Source organism: Gymnogyps californianus, chromosome 13 (assembly GCF_018139145.2).
Source record: "Gymnogyps californianus isolate 813 chromosome 13, ASM1813914v2, whole genome shotgun sequence".
In the NCBI taxonomy this organism is placed as follows: Eukaryota; Metazoa; Chordata; class Aves; order Accipitriformes; family Cathartidae; genus Gymnogyps; species Gymnogyps californianus.
Window position 1 is genome coordinate 23447990 of NC_059483.1, and position 24067 is coordinate 23472056.

Below are 24067 nucleotides of genomic sequence, written 5' to 3' on the forward strand. Positions count from 1 at the left end.
CCCTCCAGCCTTACGGAAGGAGGTGGTGAACCTTCAGCACAATGGTCTTATCTTCAGGATGCTCTTCTCCTTGGAGTAACTGTTTTGGGTAGATTTGACTGTACGTGGAGTTCGTGTGACCAAATGCTCCATACTGTACAGTCCTAATGCTAAAACACCTGTTAGAGAACCAGCAAGTGTTGTTCTGTTGTAGTTTCAGAGACGGAAGATCACAACGAAGCTTTGTCCATTAGTAATGAAGCTGAACTGTCAAATAACCTGCCTGGAGATGACCTGGATGAATGTCTTATCTATGGTGGGGAACTCTGTCAGCATTTGTGTATAAACACCGTGGGGTCCTACAAGTGTTCGTGTTTTCCAGAATTCACTTTGCAAGATGATGGGACCAGCTGCTCTCCAGGTGAGAAAATGGGCAGGAAACACCATGAAGGGCGGTGTCTTTGTGCCACCTGCATTGATCTACCAAGCTTTTCTTTAGTTTCTCTGTAGTTTGTGAGGTTTTTTATGGGTGTTGATGCATGGACATGTTCCGTAGAAATTGGACAGGTTAATAATGTAAAGAAAAACAGCCATTTAGGAAACTTAACTATGCCTTATTTTTGTGTATCGGTGGCATGAGATCAGGGTGGTATTTAATATGTTCAAATCAAGACTGCTTTCACTTTTCAGAAGAGGATTTGTAAAGATTGGTAATGAAATACCTTTTCTTCGTAGAGTCATTTTGTATTTCACACTTAGCTTTCCTTTAGATAAACTTTAGTCAGTTCAGACAGACAGCATTGCTTCCTGAACTTTGATTTTTATCTACAATCGTTAACATCTTTCAGTGATACAAAATCTAAATATATCTAGCATGGTGGAAGTATTGAAAAGAAAGTCTATTGTGTTGTAATTGTTTTGATGTCTGGAGTTCTCCAATGGCAAGATTTCAAATCAGATAACCTGAAAAGTTGAAACCGTATATTAGTTAGAAGTGCTTTCAGTTATTTAACAAGCAAAATAAGTGTTGCCATCCAATGACAAAATTCCTTAGACTTCAAATACTTTCTGCCCAAGCCAAACAATGAGCATTCATTATGTCATTCTTCCCAACATGATGTTACAGCGCTTACATCAATGATGTGTTTGACAGTGTTTCTGCGGCAGCTGTCTGCTCTGTTGTTTATATTAAAATTCTGGGGAAGGAACCTAATCCAAAAGAGGCAAAGAAAATGGTTCTTATTTTAGCACTACAAAATTTGGCTTGATCGTTCACCTGGAGCATATATGTGTTTTTGTTTTGCTTTGCTTCTCCCACTGCTAACTCTGTTGAAGCGCAGATTTGGGTTAATACATCTTGTATCTGGGTAGTCAGTATTCTTGGCAGATCTGCAAGACTGCAGTGCTTATGGCTGTGCCAAGAAGCATAGAGGGATTTATAGAGCTCAGTTGAGGTGGAGGATTGCGACGAGGGTAGGGGACTGCAAGTGAGATGTCTGAGACACATAGGAAGAGTGAGGCGAGGAAGGGTTGCTACTGTCATTCTGGAGTCCTGGGTCAAATTAAAGGCTGGACGAGGGAGATGGCAGGGCACCTCACTTGCTACTCTTGGCTAAACCGTATGTGCTGTACCTGGCAACGTGGCACAGTGGCCTTTTATTTCTCATTTTTCCTCTGTGTATGTGCACATGTCTGTCATGTGGTCTGTGCATGGAGACGCACACCAGACAGTTTTAAATCTCATACTGTTGGTAATTTTTACTCCTGTGATTAGATATAATGCTTTTATATTTGTACCTGTCCTAGTACATTTCCGGCTCTTTGCTGGACTGTGACTGTTTTTGTGTTTAACTTTTGTTTTTTAAAACGTGTCACGCTTTTTCATGAGGCTTGGAGGAAGTGACGTTCTTGCAGTGGCTCTGTGAGGCAAGGAGAAAGCATACATTGATGAAACTTCAAAAGCTTCCTCTCACTTCTCTGCTCTCTTTCTGAGGAAATCATTCAGGATATGCCACAAGCACGTGTCTTGTATTTGCCTCTGTGTCATAGCCCATTGTATGTCTGTGATTTCTTTTTTTTTTTTTTTAAAATGAAATCGCTCTTCCCGTATCCCAAACCTGTATTGCAATCACGCTTTGTCATTTAACGTTATCTTTGTTTGGTGGCTCACACTTGGCTCCAGGTGACACTTGAACTCAAATCAATAAGAACAGGACACATCCCTCTTAAGGAAGAATTTAGCCTTATGGATTTAGGCTTTTGTTTTGATGATATTGATAAACTGGATTACTCTTATTGATGTAACAGAGCTTTTTTTTTTTTTTTTTACTATTCTGATACCTTTAACATTACTGTTTATTGAAAATCTTAATGACAGATAGCAGCTGTCATGTTTTCCGCTTGGCTGTGTAAAAGTCATTCCAGAGTATCCTGTGCTTGTAAAGGTGAGCGTCTGCTTTTCATCTATGTCGAAATAGGACGTACAGAATAAGTTTAAAGAGTTGTTTTGGGTTCAGCTTTTTTTCATCATACACCGAATGAAAGACAGCCACTGTCTTTGCAATATAACAGCATTTTAAAAAAATAAAATTAACACTTTCTGTTTGATTCATTAGGTGTTGCAATATTTTACTCTACAGAAGTTGTTTTCAGCCAGGCTCCCTGATCTGTATCCATGACGTTTGTGAGCATCTCCATTAGCATGCAGCACTCTGTGTGTGCGTGCTGTCGGACAGTTGTTCGTATCAAACAGATGGCAGCTTCCAAAACTGACTGTTCACCTCCATGCATAGACAGCTGTCCAGGTCACCAAAATGTTTCCTGCTACAAACCAGGATGGAGTGGGATGAATGGGACCGGGACCCTTGCCATGGGGTGCCTGGTGGAGATGATGTTGTCCCTGATCTTTCTGGGCCTCCCTTGCCTTACAGATCCTGACAGAGGACAGGTGACAAGGCTGGAAGCCGAAGCCACCATCCCTCCGGCAGCCTCTCCTTCTCAGCCTCTTCTCATCATGTCCTTACAAGAAGAGCAGGATAAGTGTAAAGGTATGTTGGAGGTGTAAACTGCAGATGCAGACGAATGAGGAATGTTTAGAGAGCTGGAATAAAATTCCCCACATCCCTTCACCAATCTGATTTCAACGCACATCCTTGATTTGTTACCTCTGGCATAAGGCTGAGGAATTGTCAGGGGAAACCTGAGGAAGTAATTTGAGGCTACACTCTGATTTCAGGGTTATTACCCACCTGCTATTTAGTTTAAGGTAAGCAGTGCAGCTGTGCAGCATAATGTGAACAATCCAGGTAGGAGTGGCACAGGTGTGTTTCTGTGTAATAGGAGGGTTGTAAGTAGTGATTAGGGCTGCCTGGACAGATTGTTTACAAACTGTGTTCCCCATTGCCTAAACTGGGATTGTGTTTGGATGACCTGGAGGTTTGTAACTTCAGCTGATCTGTGTTGTGAATGCTAATGTATTTTGCAATTTTGCTTTGTATAGATAATGGCCCCTGCAAGCACATCTGCAATATTGTGGAAGGAAACGTTGTATGCTCTTGTTTGTCTGGATATACGATCATGGCTGATGGGATTTCTTGTGAAGGTAAGTGGTTCGGGTTCACCACAGAGACACGGTTAAAACAATTTTTATCTCATACCCCTAGGTGTTTCTCTAAGGGTTCCTTATTTTCAGTACTGTGAATTGCAAGTGGCAGTACAGAGACCATTTGGCAGAAGGAATACCAGATCTGCTTCACAGATAACTCCTGGAGCACGTCTATCCAGTGTGCCTATTACCTGGGGACTTCAGGTGAAGGCAAGCCTGGATTTGTGCTCTTTTCCTCTGACATTCCAGGCTTTTTTTCAGCCCTCTTGGTTTCTCTTCCCACTACCATTCCTCCCCAGTGTCTGTCTACAAAGCTATGGACACACAGCTTTTCTTCCTGAGAATGGGAGCAGCTAGCAGGACGTGGGCATGTTTGCTGTCCTGAGGAACCCCCTCAGAGCTACAGCTCTGCTCTCTCACATGTTTTGTTTGTTTTTATTTCTGCTTGCCTTGAAAACCTGAATTCAATGAGGTTTCACTGCTACAAAGAACGTGCCATTGTGAGCTGGTCCAGCTCCACGTGTTTCACTTGACACTGAAGCTCGGGCCTGCACAATGATGAACAGTGAATTCCAAAGCTGCGTCATGATTGTTCACATTATAAAAATTTTAAATGGACATGTCTGGGTAGTGACAAAGGATATGTTTGCGCAGGAAAGATTTGGGGGTCAGAAGCAATGCTCTGTGACATACCTTAATTATAAATCTGTAAGCATGGGAGCAATAACAGCCAGCAGCGAAATGCAAGCAGAAGTTTCTGATGCTCAGAATTGCTCACAAGTGATCCACATCCCTCTTAATCTCAGATCTTATTGAATAACAAATCATTTTCATGAAATTCCAGATAGTCTATGAAGAAAATGGGAATTTAATGTCACCAGATAAAATAGTCACTGTGCATTGCTTACTCAAGTGTGGTGGAAGCTAATTTGATTAATTAATGTCAGAATCAAAAGGGGCATTTCAAGGCAATCTTTTTCCTACAGGAGGTGAAAAAATTCAAAAATGTCAGTGGAAGTAGTGAGTTTAAATTGTAGCAAGAGACATTTATAATCTATATTAAAGTAAGTATTTGATGGTAAGGGTGGTGGTGCACTGGAACAGGTTTCCTGCACAGTGTGTGTGTTGCCTCTGTGTGACTGCCTGTTTTTAAGAATGTCTCTTTCTGGAATGACAAAAGTGTAGGGGTGCGAGCAAGGACTAGGTGATCTCCGAGGGTTTATTCCAGCCCTATTTTCAGTGTAACACTGTATGTAATACAGCATGGTGCTGATGCGCTAGCTGCAACACACTTCATTTAGACATCTCCAGTGTGAAAGAAGTGTTGTTTCATTTCAGAAATTGTTCTAATAGAATTCTGTTTTTCCCTTTTGGTTGCAACATGTTGATATAGATTTGGATGAGTGCCTCACAGGTGCTCACGCTTGTTCCAGAGGACAATTATGTGTGAACACATTGGGATCATTCTACTGTGTCAACCACAGAGTGATCTGTGCAGAGGGCTTTATACTCAACAGGCATAGAAAATGTGTTGGTAAGATGATAGGTGTAAGCCATTCATCACAGCATCATAATTCTTCATGCTCTGCAATGCATTTAAACCATTTGTGCTAAAAGGCTCTCTGGCCATCTTTGCATATGACATTTCAATATGAGTTAGTAAAAACACATGTGCACCATTTGCTCAGCCACTTAACATCATGAGTTGTATGCTATTTGGCTTTTTCCCTAGCAATACATTCTCAGGATACATATAACTGCGCAAAAGTCATAAAAGTTCATAGGTATGATGACCACAGCAGTACTGATGACTGTTAAACTGGACGAAGAAAACATAACAGTTGATCTCTCCGGACAGTGTCAATACTGCCAAATCCCCAGACATCATGAAACAACAAAACTTCATAAATACAGCTCAAGAAATCTGCCTAAGTCCAGGCAGTGGAAAAGATCTGTTCCAAAGTGATGGAATTTTAAAATTCAGATTAGTCCTTTGTTGATTCTGGCACAAATTTCTTTGTGTAAAAGTCAAAGATGCATCATAATTCTGCTGTATCATCCTTGCTATTTAAGTTCATGTAAGAAACCAATCTGTTTTTACAAGTGTATTTATGAGGATTTAATTTGCTTCAAAAAGCCAAGGCCTGAGCTTATGAAATAGTTTCTGTTTGGGGTACTTTTCCAGAGGCTGGTTTAGGAGGCACCTGAGCTGCAGCAGTGTTGTGTGGTAACACCTGGAAAAACAGAGCACCTGGAGACCTCTAGTTATTAATGAAAGCAGCAGTGCCTGTGACTAGAATGTCATGTGTGAATACATTCGCCGCCTTCCACCCCTTTCCTTCTCCCTACATTTTGTAACGTTGTTGTTCTGACCATCACAGCTTTGGTTTTATTCCTATCTTTTAAAGCTCTATGATCTCATCTTATTAACGAGCATCATATGACATGAGGGCATGAGCAGGAGACTTTATACAGTGTCATAGGTTAGAGCAGACATGTGATTTACTGTCTTCTTGGGTTTTCCTTAAATTGTCAAAAAAAATTTTTTTTTTTGATTATTATTTATTTTGAAATCAGAGATACTGGTAAGCATGGAAAACTAATGAAATTATTTAGTTTAAATTAAATGGCTGAGAACAGACCACTGGAAAGAAGGATGCCTTTACAGAGAAAATACCAGATTGTGGTATTTGTAGTTGGCCACAGTCTGCATGGTGTGTTTCATGGCTTTCACCGAGCCTGCTGCATGTACCACACTTCTGAATATAAGGTCTGGTAAGTGAGCAGCTGAAGGAACTGCCTCACCTTGCTTTCTGCTTCTGAAAATCTTGCCAGTTAATCCCTGGTGTTTTTCCTGGACTATGCAGTAGGGATATATCTGTCCTTTCCTACATCTCCCAGGAGCGTTTTGAAACTAAATTAATGCATGTTTGTCAGCAACTTTGGCAGAAGGTGGTATAGAAGATGCCAAGTGCTTCCTTCTATTCACTTTCTTCCTCTCCTGTCCTCTACCATATGACGTTATAACAGGGTTTTATTGTGACTGATACAAGATAAACCTTAGGCATTGCTGATAAAATGAAAGATACAGCTCTCATTTGTAAAGCGAAAAGATCCTCTTCTCCCTCACTAAATAACAAACCTCTGTATTTCTCTAATGCAAGTCAGGTTTTTACAGGTATCCGCGCAAATAATCTAGAAAACTTTGAAGTTGCTCTTTCTTTTTGGATAGATATACCCTCTGTGCTCCCTACTCGTATACAGCTCTACTCTGTGTGTGGTGCCTGGAGAACATTTGCTGTATTTAATATTTTTCCTACTTCTCTAGTCAAAGGGGAAAGCCACAAGCATACTGTGGTTTCTGTTTTGTTGAGCTGCCTCATTGCAGCCATATTCGCCTAAGGTATCCTTTTCCAGCTTAACTGCTTTTGTGCTCCATCTTGAGCTATCTCAAACACCATGAGGAAAGCTTTGGTAATTTGTTTGCAAATTATTGTTGTTTTAATGATGTTACTCTTTGCATATTTTAGGGACAGGAGGAACAATCTTTGCACAGCAATAAACCAGCTGATAACCTTTTATCTGTTGAATTTCCTTTAGTCAAACTGTGGAAGATGATAATTCCAGGTGCATTCAAGAGCAGATATCCAGAATGCCTGAAAGCCAACCATGCACAATGAAGAGTCACCAGCTGTTTAAATAGCTTACACACAGCAGCCTTGTGTAACTTTGTGAACAGATATTAAAATGTCTTTAGGCTTGAAAGCTCCATGTGCTCTGGAGATAAGAGCCGGGTTGGGTGTTTTTAATGTGGATTGCTTTTCCTGGTGACTTTCAGGCAAAGTCGTTACCACCACCCACATGCACACTGGCAGGAGACTACTTTGCTACTTTCTTTGCTGCTCCCATCTAAATTTTCCTTCCTGCCAGAGTGAGCAGTAAGTGGTCATTTTATTGCTGAACCATAAGGACTGTGCGTGAGCACAGAATGGGTGGTTGCAAAATAACAACGAGTCTAAATAAAACAGATGTATTCCATAAAACAAATTGAGCTGAAGTAATTTAAAGAGAAAAATAATAATGAGAAAGTACATATGCAGGACAAAAAAGTCTGCATTTCACATTTTTATAAAATGTGCAAAAAAAATAATTTTTAATATTGAAGTACGTATTGACAAAAAATAGCAGTAGGTAAATGTTGATATTCCTTTGCAAAAATGTCAGCTTCTTAGATGCAACAGATATGCTCAGGGATCATGTATATGTTGCTGTTTTCAACAACAATTCCAGGGAAAAAAAGATACATTACGCAATAACATTTCATTCTGGTTTTTACTGACATAAAGTGAGGACTGTTGTTGCCACACACATAGTCCTAGTAGATTTCTCAAAAATTAACTGTATCACTTCCTTTTAGTATATTACTGAATTATTTTCCCTCTTATTCCTGTTTTTTTATAAATATAATCTTGCCCTACCTCACAGTCTTAATTGTGTTGGATGAAGACTACAGCTGGTCCAATGTTGGGAGTTAACTTTGTTTCAAACTGAAAACATAACTTATATTTTTCCTAGTGCTCTGTCAAGCATGTTTCTGACTTGCTGAGTTGGTTTCCAGTACTGAAGAGAGACAGGTTATGGGCCCTCTTTATGGATAATCAACAGGGAGGAAAAAAGGAGAAAGAGATTGTCCTGTTTTACAAAAACGTATTCAGCCCTCACTCTCCTCTACCTTGTGCCGTAAAGGTAGAGCAAAATGATACTGGGTACAGCCTGGGCTGAACAGAGTTACCACAGGCGCTCGTGTCCTGCCCCAGCACAAGCTGGAACCATATTCCCGAAGATGCCTTTTCTCACCCTCACGCTCGTGCTAAGGGAGACTGTTTTGCGATAGGCGTTGATAGTGAGAGCAACGACATGGACGCGATGGGAACTCACGAGAAAGATGCTGCAAGACTTCAGAGATCTCATTTTGTGGCACGACCATTTAAGAAATTGTTTAGAAAAATGAACAAGAAACGGCATGTCTGTTTAATAAAATGAAAAGGAAACTTTGGTGGGCTGGCAACTGGCCTGATATCAGAGATGGAGATTCATGCCCTAACATTGGATAGGACAGAGCAGAGCCTTGCATACCACATGGCTCATAGTTTAAGCCTTGCATCTCAGCCAAGGTCACAACCATTAGGCTTTAGAGATCGTCAGCGTATCACTTGTGCACAAAACTTTCACTGAAAGCAAAAATTCTGCATGTAATCTTCCAGTTTCCATAATTTGAATTTCCTCAAATGCGTTCTGGCCAGCTCTATTTATTTTCTCAAGTACTCGAAATTTGAAAATTGAATCAAAAAAATATAGAGAAAACATGGAATTATATTAGATCTTTTTTTCTCTGTGAAATCTTAACCTTCTTTTTACCTGTTTACAGCTGCTTATCAGGTGGAATACTTCCTACATTATTTGGGTAGTATGTCAGACAAACATGCTTTCCTCCTAGTGGCTCTTTTGACATTGTACTGAACTGACTTAAGTTCATATGATGCGGTGTAGTGCTGACAGTTTGTTTACATGAGAAGGCTTTTTGTGGTTTGCAAGAAAAGATAATCTCAGATCTGTTGTATAGTCTCTTAAATCAGTAGAAAGTCTTGCACTGGTTTGGATGCTGTTAAGTAGCTATCCATAGCCATTTTTCTCAAAAATTCAAAAAAACCCCTCAAATTTATTTAAGAACTCAGTCTAGTTAGGTGGGAGGAGTCTGTCAGAGCAGCTCGTATTCTTCTCCCAGCATGTGAGGGGTTTTTTGGTTGGGTTTTTTGTTGTTGTTGGTTTTAGTTTTTTTCCCAAGACCAGTTATGAGAATATTGCTGCTTACGCTTCAAGCTAATGCGTAGAAACTGGGAAACTGTATAAGCATTAGGAGGACATAACCTGGAAAAACTTTGGGGTAGGCAAGTACCGGCCACTCAGTGGAAGTACACAAACATCCAGTCGGACAGGCAGAAAGATATCCAGCTGATGGTAGTGACCTTACTGGGGATTAATCAGCTGGCTTTGGAAAGCAAGTACACAGCCTGTGAAGAATAGCAGTGGCAAACAAAAAGAAAACACAAATAAATGAAAAGTGAAATGACATCAAGCTAATATATTGGTCTTGCAAAACTCGGTGCACATCACCAGTTAGCTGACTTCAGCAGGAACTAAAATTTCTTCGTGCTTGTCTTCATCTGTTTGGTAGAAAACAAACTGACACATTTTCTAAGACAAAAGGCTTTTAAAATGGCTGTTCCTGTTTTCATGCTCCACAAGGGGAAGTAATATATCTGATGTTGTACTTATCTGGGAATGAGGTTCTACAGCCAAAATGAAAATCTGATTTAAACAATGCTGGCTTTATTGTGTAGTATGAAAATAGCTTCATGTACAGAGAGGCTGGGTGATTGGTAATAGTTGTGGTCACATTTGGCTTTTGTTAGCTCTAGAAATACTTCTTAGCTTTATATAGAACTGCGAACGTGTAAGACTTTGTGGAGAATGGCAAGAAAGTTTCTCTTCCCATCTCTACCCCTTCTTGTTGCTCATCATGGTATTCCTAGCTTTCATCATTAAAATGAGCAAAACCTGAATTCGAGATTTTGTCATCCAAGCCTATCAAAACGTGTCATTTTAAAGGTGTGGCATATTCCTTTCCAAATTGTACCTTACATTCCGCAGCCTGGTATTTAAGTGATTTTTCTGAAAGAACTTTTCTACTACTCCACCTGCTGAAATCAGATCTCTTTAAAGATTTAAATACAAATTTACAAACTTGATTGGGCCTTCAGGATTCCTCTCTCCATAGTTTCTTGTGTATCCAGTTCTAATGACGCATTCCGTAGGAACTAGTGTGTTATATGACTCCACCTGCAGCGAGGCAGGCAGCTTCAGTACCTATCTCTTGCAGCAGTTCCACACCAGCAGCTCCTGTCTATCTGGCATGAAGCAGCAGGACTGATACGTAGCCTGAGCTATGAAAACCTGGTAACAAGCAATAAGCATTAATCACTTTCTCATTCAGATGTCCAGGAGGTTTCTATCCAGTAAACCAGAAGCTGATTATCAGTCCTCTGCCCACCCTGCATTTAATCATTTCTGTCCATCTCTTGTCCCAGTGCCTGCACCATCCGCTACGCATTTGGGAAGAGGGGAGGAGAAGGAAATCTCCCTGTGATTTGCCTCTCTTGAGTTACTCTGTGTTAACATAAGATCCTGGAGTAAAAAATCTTTCATCAGAACACTGTAGCAAAGTCTGTATTGACTATCTTTTGGAAGAAATGGTTTCACTTGAGATTCTGGGTCCTTCCAAAAGAGCAGGAAGAGGCAGATCACTTGATAAATACGAAGCACTGAATTGTTTAACTATTTCTTGTAGACGTTAATGAATGCGTAACAGATACGCACACCTGCCAGCGGAGAGAGCACTGTGTCAACACGATGGGATCATTCAAATGTCTCCAGGAACTGAGCTGTCAGCCAGGTTATGAACTTAAGGATGGAGAATGTGTTGGTAAGACAAGTGTTTTTCAGCTGGTGCAATTGCTGTTAGCAAAAAGGAAAGGAAAGGAAAGCATTTTATTGTTGCTGGTCTGTGATATCAGGATTGTAACTAAAAAAGGCTGATCATCATGGAAATGTTTGGCTTCATAAGCCCCTTCTGTACATTGATTTATTTGAAATACTTTCCAACAATAACTATAAATAATTTGGAAAATGCATAAAACCTTATGAATTAGGATTTACCCTGTTTTTAAGGGGTTAGAGAGAGATTTCACCCACGCTCCTCTGGATAGCTCTGCTTTTCTCTGAAGGGGCTGATACTGTTTGCTGTTGAACACTGAATCACAGCCTGAATGGATCATGGGGCTGACTCAGTCCGGTCCTTCCTGTGTTTAGGAGGTCTATCTGCATTTATTTACATTTTGAACGGTCATAGGGTGAAGAAGTTATTCTTCATCTCCCCCTTCTTGGTCTATATAGAGGTCTAATGGAGAAGCTAACATCAGTAGTCATAGCATAGGAGAAGTTGCTCTGCAGCACAGGAGTATGCAAGACACACATGTGCCCTGCCTTCCAGGGCATAAGTCAGTGTTATTTACTCCTAAATTTTTTACACGAAGAGTTTCCTGACAGCTGGAGTAAGAGATGCGTAAGGAAAGAACTTAGCTCTTGACATATAACATAAGGTTATAAAATAGAAATGATCAGAAATCTCACTTTATATACAGCTGTCATAAGTAAACGTTGGTTTACTTGAAGAGGCTGTTTGTGAATGTCTTGTTCTGTTGTCTGATTCTAAAGCATTGCTACCATTTATTGCTAATCTAAATTGCTTTCTAGTCTTAAAGTTAAATTATAACAGATTATAAAATTTACAAATTGTTTCAAAGTAGCCTTTAAATTAATGACTTATAAGAAAGGCTAGAATTCCAGAACTACTCTGTGTAAAATTGCCTACAGATAACTGTTGAATTTGCAGAGGCTTATGAAATACTGAATTCCACATTTTTTGTTTGTCTCAGTCAATAAATATGGTAGGAAGACCATAAAGTACCTTCTGGGATGTTGATGTTCCTGGTGATGTTCCCTCAAGACCTTAACATTTAACTGAGGAGTTAGGATAGAAAGAGAAGCTCCAGCAGTTCTCCCCTTGTCTGCCTGGAGGAGTGAGGGCTCCTCAGTTGTGGAGTTTCCTCCATTTGTCTTTATCTTTTAGTAAAGATGCTCATCATAGGGAGTGTTCTCAGGAACCAGCGTATGTTAAAGCAGCATTTGAAAATATTCACAGGAACTGAATTTTGAACGTATTTATAGCTGAAGTCTGTTCCTAGGTGGGGTTTCTTCAACTGGAAAATGGAAGCAATGCCACTGTACCAGCTGATCCATGCAGTTACTCAACATAGATCAGTTGAGTGTAAATTTATAAGTTTGAAACTTGCAGGAAGTGTTTTCAATGGGCCTAGAAAGCAAGCGTTAAGTTGGTGAACATAATTTGAGAAGTAATTTCGTATATGTAATAAAAAATGAGAAAGCTGTGTTGAGCTCTGGCTGCAGAGTAAGAAAAAAAAGTAAATTTGTTACTAATATTACTACCTCTCATTCAGATTTTTTTCAGAATAGTTTTCAGAGTTGGATAAGTGTTTGATCTGTGTACATAAGTACATATATATATATACACACACACACACGCCTGCATACACAGTGAAATCTCAGCCCTGTTCAAATGAGGTGCCCTATTAGTATCAAATTCAGTGGAGGTAGGTTTCTACCTAGAATTCCTGAGGTATATAAGAAATAAGAGACCATTTTGCTTTTGAAAGAGTGTGGTACACATTTTATTAAGTGTACCTTATTCCTAGTTTTAATTTGGGTCTTTAGGATTTTAAAACTGCAGGTGTTTCAGTATTTGTGGTTTACAAGAGATGCTCTGAACAACACAGTAGGGACCTGAATCAAATTTGCTGCAGGACCTGACAAATTCTGAAGCCTATGCTGAAGTGGCTGTCTAAGAGCAAACACGCCTAAACCTCAGATTTCCCATAGGCAATGTTGGGTGTCTGGTTTAAGTAATGCTTCCTAACTTCCTTTCTGAGAAGTTAACTAGTCATGAAGACGACTGAAAATTACAGCTTAACTAGTCACAATTTGGTGTTTTGATCTGATTAACAGATATTGATGAATGCGAGAGAGGAACTCATAGCTGTAAAGTAAACTTTGTTTGTCAGAATACAGAAGGATCATTCTACTGTGAGTCAAAGCAACGCTGCATGGATGGATTTTTACAAGACCCTGAGGGAAACTGTGTTGGTAAGTGTGACCAGCAATATGTTTGTAATATGTGCAGCAGCACTGGCCAACTCCTGTTCCTTTTAGCCTGTCCAAGGGGCGTATACTGACCACATGTAGTTTTCCACAAATCCTGCTGTGAATTTAATTTAGACATTGCTGTCCTTTTAAAGATATGCATACTTGCATATTGAATTTGAAAGTGTTACCACAGCAGACCTTCATCAGCCTTATCTTTGTAGCACAATACATTGAAATGAGGGAGAAGAAGTGACAGCTGGAAGAAAACAGACCAGAAAGGTTAAATAGCTTCTCTCACTATTCTAATTCATTTTCTTCACCAGATATTAATGAATGCGCATCTCTCCCTGAGCCATGTAAACCAGGATTCAACTGCATCAATACCGTTGGGTCTTACACCTGCCAAAGGAACATGTTGACGTGCAGCAGAGGCTACCACTCCAATGAGGAGGGAACCCGATGTATTGGTAAGGTCGGACTTCAGTGTCTGGTCACGTGCCCTCTCAGAGGAAAAAGTACATTTCAGTTCTAAAAAGAGGTTTTGAGTTACCTCCAGATGCCTAAATTTATTTGAGGAATGGGAAATTGCTGTATGCTTTTGCTGTCCAAGCAGCTCAATGATTTGTTTGCACCACAGGATGCTGCACTGATGTCTGACTGCTGCATGGAGTTCCTCTGGGTGCGCTGGGTGACATTGGTTTTTGACTGCATATGGGGTTTACTGGCTTCTGTTCTGTAGTGAATGTGATTTAGTTACTTTTTAACCTCATACTGTCAGTCAAAACCATGATCCTTTGCTATTTTTTACAGTATCTCACTGTAAGTGATATGATCTGAAGCCATGGGGTGCAGCAAATGAGAACCACTGAGTTTGTGGACTCACGAGAGTAGTACTAAGTGAATGTTCTTTGTAGCGCTATGAATGGCGTTCCCCATTTACATCTAGTTGTGTGTATGTTTAGGATAAATTTTTACTTTCTTTGTGAAAAGAATGTTGAAATATTCATGTAGGCTGGCATGCAGCTTGATACTGATTTGTATTTGTTCCAATGTGTTTATGGAGTTACTGACTCAGAATAGCAGATTTCATCTCTTATTAGCATTTGTTCTGTAAATGAGCACACTAGGCACAAAGGCATTGAAAGCTTGGTCCTCGGTGCCCAAGGCAAGGCTGGCTATGTATTTTTGAATTCCCTATGTTCTGTGTTACACGAAATAGGAAATTATAAAACAATGGCGGGGAAAAAAAAAAAGAAATGACAAATCAGTATTTTGGTTAGTGATGATATCCTAATAATTCCTACTTATGTTCCCTTTGAATAAAAGGAAGGATGAAAAAATAAACAAAATATGCTTTTGTGATGCTACCGGTGGGTGGAAGCCATGTTGGTCACGACTAGCAACCTGTAGCGAAAAATAGCGCTATAGCTAGAAGATCCCATTTCTACATAAATCTCTGCATTCTTCTTTTTGCTCTTCGTTATGCTGTATCTCCCTTCATGATTTTACCCCTAGGATTATCCAGACTATGCTTGGCCAGTGAGAAGGTGGGGAAGATTTGGAAGTAGCAGAAGACGGGGACAGTTTATGTGTGTAACTGAGGAAATTGAGAAAGCTTCCTAATACAGCTCTAAGGGGTTGTGTTTCATAAATTCAGGGCAAATTCTGTCTTTGCTGTGTGTAATCTGTCTCTGCAGTCTATATCTTTTGGTATTTTTTTGGTATGGCTTTCTTTAAGCAGGCAGGGAGCATGGAGAAGAAAAAAGAAAAGCATATGGTCTTAATTTCCCCTCTCTATGATAAAGACTAGTTTCTCTAAGGCATTACAATAGCTAATTAGATTCCTGATTCAGATTTATTCACAGTAGTAAATACATCATCTGCACATGTTTCTCCAGCAGAACTACACTTGTATGGTCATCTCCTCTGTTTAGAGGATTCATCTCTTTTTAAAATGTTCATGTTTTCTGATTTAGAAATGAGTTATTAGAAACTACCTCTTACATTTAACTGAAAACTGCTGTAACTATTGTGAAATATAGCACACTTCTGATAGTATAATGACCTCGAACTAATTAAAGTCTGAACGCAATGGAATATATAATTTTGGACAAACTAATGAAATGCTTGCACACATGAATTCATTACAAATAAAACTGCTACTTTACAAATCTGTATCTGCATTAGAAACTTCCTTGTTTTGATGCTACCCCTGATCTTAAAAGAAAATGAGGAGACAGTATTTCAGCAGAAATCTAGGAGCCTGTCAGGAATTCCTTGCTTGGCGAGTGGCATTCCCTGCCATCCCTAACCCCGGTGCCAGCAGGGACTGTGTAGGTGGGAATCTGTGTTGAAATATTGAACAAAGTATTTGTTAGCGCCTCTCATCAGGGTTGATATAATCTCTGCTTTTCCTCATCCAAGTTTCTGTGATAAGCAACTTGCTCTCACTTCCCTGTCATTTTCTCAGCAAGTGACTGCTTTCTGGAGCACTCTGCGAGGCTGTTGTTTGATGGAGAACTGCCCAGGAACCCTTTGAAATGAAATAGTGCTCCAATTTATGACTTCAAATAGGGCAGTATGGAGAACCTCCAGCCTTAGACTACCATCCTAATTAATATTACATGAAGAGGGATTTGGGTTGTAAAAGTAGTTGAAGATGTGAATAATAGGAAGGAAGCAGGATCTGATGGCTTAGGAAATGGCGGAATTCAGAATACTTGAAGAAATACAAGTTTCTGAGGGTTAATCAGACTTTTTGATGCTTCTTATCACAGATGGTAACAGGGATTTGTTAGATACTGATGAGCTATTTAGTCATGTTGCAAGTCTTGTAAATCAGCGTGTATTGAAAACTCTCATCATCATCTGAGGATTTTAAAAATGAGATTGGAAGTGATGCATGTGAGTGGAGAAGCAACTATTTTGTTGGTATTGGATTTTGGATGAGAGGCTACGAGGAATATCAAGATGTGAATTGATTGAGAAAAGAAAAAAGATCAGCATTGGGAAAGAGCAAAAGGTAGACAGCAGAAGAGAGATTGAAAGGGCAACTGGAGATGAAAATAGCAATTGCTTTAATTGAAGGGACGAGCAGAATTTCTGGCTAGTTCTTGTTTTGCTTTAAATGGCTTGCTGTGACTCACGTAGTGGCAGAACATCAGAATAGGGTGTTTAAATGTCATGGTTTGATCAGAATCAAAATGTGTTTACATTGAAATGCAGAATATGCTGGGAAGGCTCCATTGCAGTTACAGTTACCATTTTCACTTTTAAGATGATATATTGCTTTTCAAAAGTTTGACGTAGAGATATGTAAAGCTGACTCTGAGAAGAGCACAGTGGGAAAAGCTGATATTCTTTGTTCTGTCCAGGGGACAACCCTAACAGTTTCTATTCCTGTTATTTAATTCATTTTTTTCTCTTTGTTAACATTGATTTTCAGCAAACTATATTTAAACTAATTGCTTTCTCTGGTTCTGCAGATGTGGATGAATGTCAAACTGGTGTACACCGTTGTGGCGAAGGGCAGATTTGTCATAATCTTCCTGGAGCTTATCGCTGTGACTGCAAGATGGGATATCAGTACGATGCATTCAGCAGAAGCTGCATTGGTATGTAAGGCGCAAGATGAGATGAAACGACTGATTGATTGAGCCTTGGACCTCAAGGCAGTATTTAACACCATTGTAGTGTGCAGTTATTAGTTCTGCAATGCAGTGCCTCAAAAGATAATGGCATCACCTCCAAAGCAGCCGTCGTTCAGTGCGACCGGCCATTTAGAGCTCTGCCACTCTGTGCTGTGATTTCGGACCGGGTGCCCTTGGTTTGGTTTAGCTGCAGGTTATCAGCTAAAGTCATCTGCAAAGTACTTTCCTACGAGTTATGCTTCTGCTGCTGTAGAATTTTATCTGTCTGAAGATTTCACAACTTCCTTCATAAGAGACTATGATACAGCATTTTGTATTTTATCGCTACTGTAAACCAATTAGAGCACAAAGTCAGACAGCATAAAACCTGAGGTTGCAGTGTTTTGTGCTCTGCAAATAAATCCCTGACACTTTTTACAATATCCTCCTGCATCTTGTTGGATGCTTTTGTTTCTAAGTTGATTGTATATTTGCTTGTTATGCTGGCAGATATAAATGAGTGCTGGAATTACCCTGGACGCCTGTGTCAGCACACGTGTGAGAACACCCCTGGGTCCTACCATTGCACTTGTTCTTCTGGTTTCCGCTTGTCTTATGATGGGAAACATTGTGAAGGTACCAGACATTTTTTCCATGAAGAAGAAATTGCAGTGTGAATTAAGGGACTTTAGAGAAGGAGTTGAGGTGAAATATAAATACAGTAGACCCATGATTTATGGGTGCTCAAATTTGCAGATATTCAATCAAACACTCAAACTGTCAGATGAGAGCCAACAAGTTTCTCCTCTTTCTTCCTTTCCCTCACATACTTTTTCCTTTCCTTCCAGATGAGAGAAAAGGAGAACATAACAAAGTTAGAATAGGAGACTTTTCATTCTAATTTTAATAAAGATGAAACTTGGTAGTGACAAAACTTGAAAAAATTGATTTTGAATTGAATCAAAATTTAAGTTCCCCATGATTTTTTTAAGGCAGTGATTACATATTTTTAATCAACTGTAACATATAAGGTCTGAAACACGTGTTTGCATGTGTATGTGTTTTCATTGGCATATATAGAAATGAAATTCAGGTGCAACAGACATCCTCACGCTTCTTGGCATTCTGCCTAGGGAGCAGAAATGTCTTCTTGGGACAAATTAGTCCCTCCTTATTCACTCTGACCAGAAGGATCTGGTAGCTGTTCTCAGAGGCAAGAAATGGTGGAAGATACTGTTCTGAACCATTGTGGCAACGTCTGTGCGTTTGTTTTTGGATACAGATGTGAATGAATGCGATACCAGTCCCTGCAGCCAGGAGTGTGCCAATGTTTATGGTTCCTATCAGTGTTACTGCAGGCAAGGTTTCCAGCTAGCAGAAGATGGGCATTCTTGTAAAGGTAAGGCTGCTGCTTTGCCAGGTCAAGTTAAATAGGTGTATACTCTAACAGTCAGGGCTGTCTAACTCTTTAAGAGTAAGTGCTGTCTAACTCTCAGCAGCACCTAATGCTGCAGGTGATGCCTAAGGATGATTGTGAGTTACGCCCTGCTGCAGAAGCTGCAAGAGGTAACTCCAGCTATGGGAAAATGCAGTTCATTTTCGTGCCTCCTACCTGGGGCTGGAATACACTCGTGTGACCGTAGAACCGGTGAGGCTATTGTTTCATGGGGCTAGAGGTTATGATTGAAAAAATTAGAAGGGAACATATGTTTACCTATATTGCATCAATTAAAGCCTCCACTCCACGCCACAGATGAGTGAAGGCTTGCTCTTACTTCTGCTCGTGGTGGGTGAATGAGGAGTAGAGTGATCAGAATGGAGAAAGGAAGGGTTATACCTGTTTTCTTGAAGTTACCAATACTGACACATTGGAAAGTCTCTATTTAGGAAATGGTGAAGAAACCCATGTTCTTCCTAGCACAAGGAAGCCCCCAAAGCAATCCCAGAAGAATTACAGAGGTACCAGAGAGAGTTTTTCGAACTCAAATGTGCCCTAGACTTGTTCTTTTCCACGAGTCCATACTGCTTGCAACCAGTATTTCTGGGAGCAGTCTTGTGTTCAGCATTTCAGAAAGCACCATCAACAGTCCTAGAGCAAAGTCAAACTTTCATGGTTGCATTCTTGTTTAAGAATATATTATAACTGCATCAGATAAGAATTTCCTTGTGTTCTACAGCCTCCCTTTTCAGATTTCTATTTTTCTTTGTTTTCATATGTTTGTAATTGTGTTTTTTCCCCAGATATCGATGAGTGCACACAGAGTGCAGGCATTCTTTGTACCTTCCGCTGCGTGAATGTTCCTGGTAGTTATCAGTGTGCTTGTCCTGAGCAGGGATATACCATGGCAGCAAATGGAAGAACCTGTCGAGGTAATGGGGAGTTTAGGAACTGAAAGGATTATGTCATGAAGCTTTAATCCTAGGAATGATCTAAGCCATTATGGTTATTCAATCAAGTCTCCGTGTTTTATATTCCTCGCTGTTAAAAAGCCAGTATTTGACGAAGTTGCCAAATATTGGTATCTGCAATGTCAGCTTTTTCCTGTGTTAGGAAAAAGTACTGTGGCAACTCAGCTAGCTGTCAATGTGAACTAATTGTTGCAATGAATTCCTAAGGGAGCCCACTTCATCATTCAAATTGGGGCACTTGATTACCTGCATGAGCTGTGTGTGCACCTTGGCACAGCAGTAAGTGGTCTGGGTTTTTAGAGGTGCCAGATGTAGAAATCCGTGGCTTCATTATGAGCTGCAGCTTCCTGCCCTGGAAAACTGGGAGAGTGAATGTAGGGGATGTAATTGGGACTTGGACATCCAGAAGTCTGCCACCTAAGTTTAATTATGTTGGTGTTAGTAAATGATAGTGTGAATGACATGTATCCTCACCGCACACCCCCCTTTTCTCCAGAATCATAGAAATGTCTTCTGGGTGTCTGGTGTTTTTCATCTGGTGCGCAGCTGTCTGTTTTTGAAGTAAAAATCCCCCATTTCCAAAGGATGCACTGACTGCGTAATGATGATTGAAGATCTGATTACCTTTACGTACTCTACATGCATTCCTGTAGCCGGTTACACTAACTACCAGGCATTTCCTGCTCTTAGTTTTTTCAGGAACCCTTCACATAACTTTTGGTTATGTATCTCCTATGCTTAAATTCTCTTCTCATTGGTAACAGCAGTGAATTTACACTGTGTAAATCGTGAATGACATGAGCATACTTGATCCTGACTTTGGAGCAGAAAAACAGGCTAAATGACAATTAAAATATTTTTAAAAGATTTTACAAGATTTTATTTTTTTAAATGTGTTTTTAAGTATGTATGCAGTTATATCCATGTGCATTTAAATTCTTATGTAAAAGTTACCTTTAGAAAACTGCAGTGATAACTCTCCTCAGGCTTTGTCTGACTTTTTTTTTCCTGCTAACTTTGAGTGCTGGCATGTTAGTTGCCACCTCTGCCAGCAGTGAGATTTGAGCTGAGGACATCTTCCAGAGTTAATAGCGTGAGTCACTGCGTTAATTGGCCAGCACAGCTCTCCCCAGCCAGAGGCACCAGCGTGCTCCAGGCGCTGGAGGTGGAGGAAAAAGGTTTGCCACAGGGACCTGTGGATTGCGCTTGCATTGTTTGTGTGGTGTGAAATCCTCCCTGCACGCTCACCCTCTGGGGAGAGTGTTCCTGTGGTACAGACTAGCCCTGCTAAGTGAGCTATGCAGTAACACTCGGGAAAGCTTTTCGAAGCACCTACGCCACCTGGTACCTGCACCCTCCTTAGAGGGCGAAGTCGGTCTACTTGCAAAACTTAGCGCGTGTGTGGCAGCTCTGTGCATGGCTGGGCAAGCTGGCATTTAGTTGGGCGCTGGAAGTAACCCCTGGGACATGCCCTTTTTTTGAGATCTGAAAATTTGTAGTTACAAATTTGGGCAGGCTTATGTATTGAGGTCTCTGTGAAAACGTGGTCAGAGAAACCGTCTGACTTGATGTCAGCTGCACTAAACTCAAGAAGACTATATTGGTTACTTACTGGTGGTACATTCTTTGTACCTCCCTCCCCCCGCCCCCCCAGACAGATGAGTTGTATCTCATGTAATAGCGTCTCAACATATGGATCTTTTTGGAGAAACTGCCTATGGTATTTTGCAGCACAGCCAAACTGGTGAAGTGAGTGCTTTCATGACAATGATTGCAATATGGAAGAAATTTTCTTTTCACCTAGGGGCACTTCTGAGAATCAGCAAGGGATTTAATTTACTTTGATTCTCTCCTGCTTCCTATTGTATACTTTTCCTTGCAAGACTTTTAAACCAGTCAGTTCAGTGTATGAGATCAGTTCTCATCCCAGGGGAACGGAGGGAGCGGGAGGTTATAGTTTTCCTCTAAGAGTCTCTCTCCTCTGTGACAATTGGCAGAACTGCAGAGCCCGACACAGTCCACATGGTTTGTCTGTTAGCATTTATTTCATTTTAAAGCCTCCGTGCGTTGTCTAGACATTTGGGAGTACACAATGTGACTGTGAGATCTTTGCCAATATTTTCTGCTCAAGCTGGATCCTTGTTATTGCATCTGGCTTTCAGCATTTTAAGGTCCACGGTTTGGGCTTGTGCATATGTATTATTTAGGTAACCACGTTTATGCTCTAGGCCATAAAGTGTCTTTGAGCTTTGAATGTTCTTTTTTGTCTTCTGCAACATTACTTCTCATTACGGGGAGATATTTATATTTAACTTAAATTTTCAAAACTGTGTGCCTTGTTCTAAAGTGTTGTTCTTAAGTTCCCATATTTCATAATAGTCTGGGGGAGCTTACATCTCCTGGATCATGCAGCTGTACAGCAGTGGTTACTTTGCTTTGTGCTTGCCCCCTGCTTTAATCCAGAGCAACCTTCATGCATAGATAAATTCTTCTCCTGACATAGCCCAGCTTTTGCAATTCTCAAAACGTCAGTGAAAAGGTCCTGTTGGCTTTTAACATGGGTTGGTGTCGTGGTTTAACCCCAGTCAGAAGCCAAGCACCACACAGCTGCTCCGTCACTCCCCGTCCCCAGCCCCCCGCTCCCGGTGGGATGGGGAGGAGAATCGGAAAGAAGGCAGAACTCGTGGGTTGAGATAAGAACAGTTTAATAGCTAAAGTAAAATATAAAATTAACAATAATAATAATGAAATATAATACTACTACTACTACTACTACTAATAGTAATGAAAAGGAATATAACAAAAAAAAGGGGGGGGGAAAGGAAAAAAACCCCAGTGATGCACAATGCAGTTGCTCACCACCCGCTGACCGATGCCAGAGCCGCAATCCACGCCTCCCAGCCAACTCCCCCCAGTTTATATACTGGAAATTTGGGGATCGAACCCGCGACCTTTTTACATTATTAGCACCACACTCTAATCAACTGAGCTAGCCACTGGGCTATGATGTTCCATGGTATGGAATAGCCCTGTGGCTAGTTCAGGTCAGCTGCCCTGGCTGTACTCCCTCCCAGCTTCTTGCACCCCTGCTTGCTGGCAGAGCATGGGAAACTGAAAAGTCCTGGGCTGAAGATAAGCACTACTTAGCAACAACTAAAACATCAGTGTGTTATCAACATCATTCTCACACTAAATCCAAAACACAGCACTGTACCAGCTACTGAGAAGAGAGTTAACTCTGTCCCAGCCGAAACCAGGACAGTTGGTTATATTCTGATGGGATTTGTTTATTCCTGAGGGATGGCTTTTGTCACAACAGGCTGTGAATGGCTAATGTGTAGGCAGACGTGGGGTGTCCCTCCATCTATTATGTGTGTTTGCTCTGGGGCGGGGGAAGGCCCCTCTGCAGACTGGGTGGGTGATGGGGGAATGTTTGTTTGCTTGGGATGTGCGGACATTTTACAGCCTTGTCCATGAAGAAGGAGCCATTGCGATCGCACACATGTTATGCAGTGTATCAGTGATTTATAGCAGTGGCCACCTTTCATCAAGGACTGTCCCTTGTACTCCAGTGCTTGCACGCAGTGTCTACACCATGCACACGTCCGTGCACGTGCTCTGCTGTTTGAAACCAGTTAGATGCTTCCCCCAGCTATTGAGTTTATCACACGTGCACTGTGCTCACGTGCTGAACAGCATATGAGCACCATGCTTGTTTAGAAACACCTCGCATAACATAGGCTAGCTCTAAGCATGAAACTGTGGTTCAGGGAGTACCAGTGACCTGTGAGGCTGTAAAAATTGGCCCATCACTTTCAGGAAACTATTTAAAAACTATCTTCAATCAGAACAGCCATGGAAAGTTTACACAGCAGCTGCTGGGATGGACAGGTTGGCTGGTCTGAGAAGTTTAGGGTTCCGCTGCCTTAGACTACCACTATCTAGTTATTTTATTCTGTTTCCTTTCAGCCTAGTTTATAAAATTACTTACAACACATCTCTGACACCTCAGGAGCAAGGGAGAATATGACAACACAGGCGATTCTGTCTAGATGTTCATGTTTGGTTTGAACCAAATATGTTCATGTTTGGTTTTTACTGCAGTGGGAAGTGGCAAGACAGGAGGATCTTGGGGTTTGAGAACTTTTTTTCCTTCTCATGTTTATTCTCCACTGAAAGTTAAACCTTGTGTTGCATCAGATGTGTTTGGAATGAGAATAGCTAGGTTCACAGGAGCGTGCCAATGTTTGCAAAGTACAGGTAAAGAAACAAACTTCCCCTGCGGTAGGCGGCCAGCCCTGGCCATGTGCTGGGTGGCTGCAGCTGGCCATGCTCTCCGCCAAGCGGGGGAAGGACTATCAAACAGCATGAAAAGGATCACAAGCTGCTTGTAGGGAAGAGTGGGCTCCCTTGTTTATTGCACACGCTGCCGAGTGGTACTGTCATCTCTTATTAACTGATAATGTCAAAGAAGGAAATTTTTTTCCGCAGAAGACACATGAATTTTAGCAGAATTGGAATCAACGTGATTTACCCTGTCACTCCAAATGCCAGCAAGTGTCTGTGCGCAGAGATGAACCTGAATGTGCATTTCACGCCCCAGGTG

At 40.8% G+C, this 24067-nt stretch overlaps 1 protein-coding gene across 5 annotated transcripts in view; it reads left to right on the forward strand.

The window, feature by feature from the left end:
* The window catches only part of FBLN2 (fibulin 2), a 117988-nt gene that overhangs the window by 90379 nt on the left and 3542 nt on the right, over positions 1-24067 (forward strand). For all 5 annotated transcript variants that reach the window (XM_050904515.1, XM_050904514.1, XM_050904517.1 and 2 more), the window contains exons 6-15: positions 194-400; positions 2910-3026; positions 3479-3580; positions 10992-11126; positions 13286-13423; positions 13747-13890; positions 16909-17037; positions 17563-17688; positions 18335-18451; positions 19294-19422. In XM_050904515.1, coding sequence (XP_050760472.1) covers positions 194-400; positions 2910-3026; positions 3479-3580; positions 10992-11126; positions 13286-13423; positions 13747-13890; positions 16909-17037; positions 17563-17688; positions 18335-18451; positions 19294-19422 — 1344 coding nt within the window. The remainder of the gene's footprint in view (positions 1-193; positions 401-2909; positions 3027-3478; positions 3581-10991; positions 11127-13285; positions 13424-13746; positions 13891-16908; positions 17038-17562; positions 17689-18334; positions 18452-19293; positions 19423-24067) is intronic.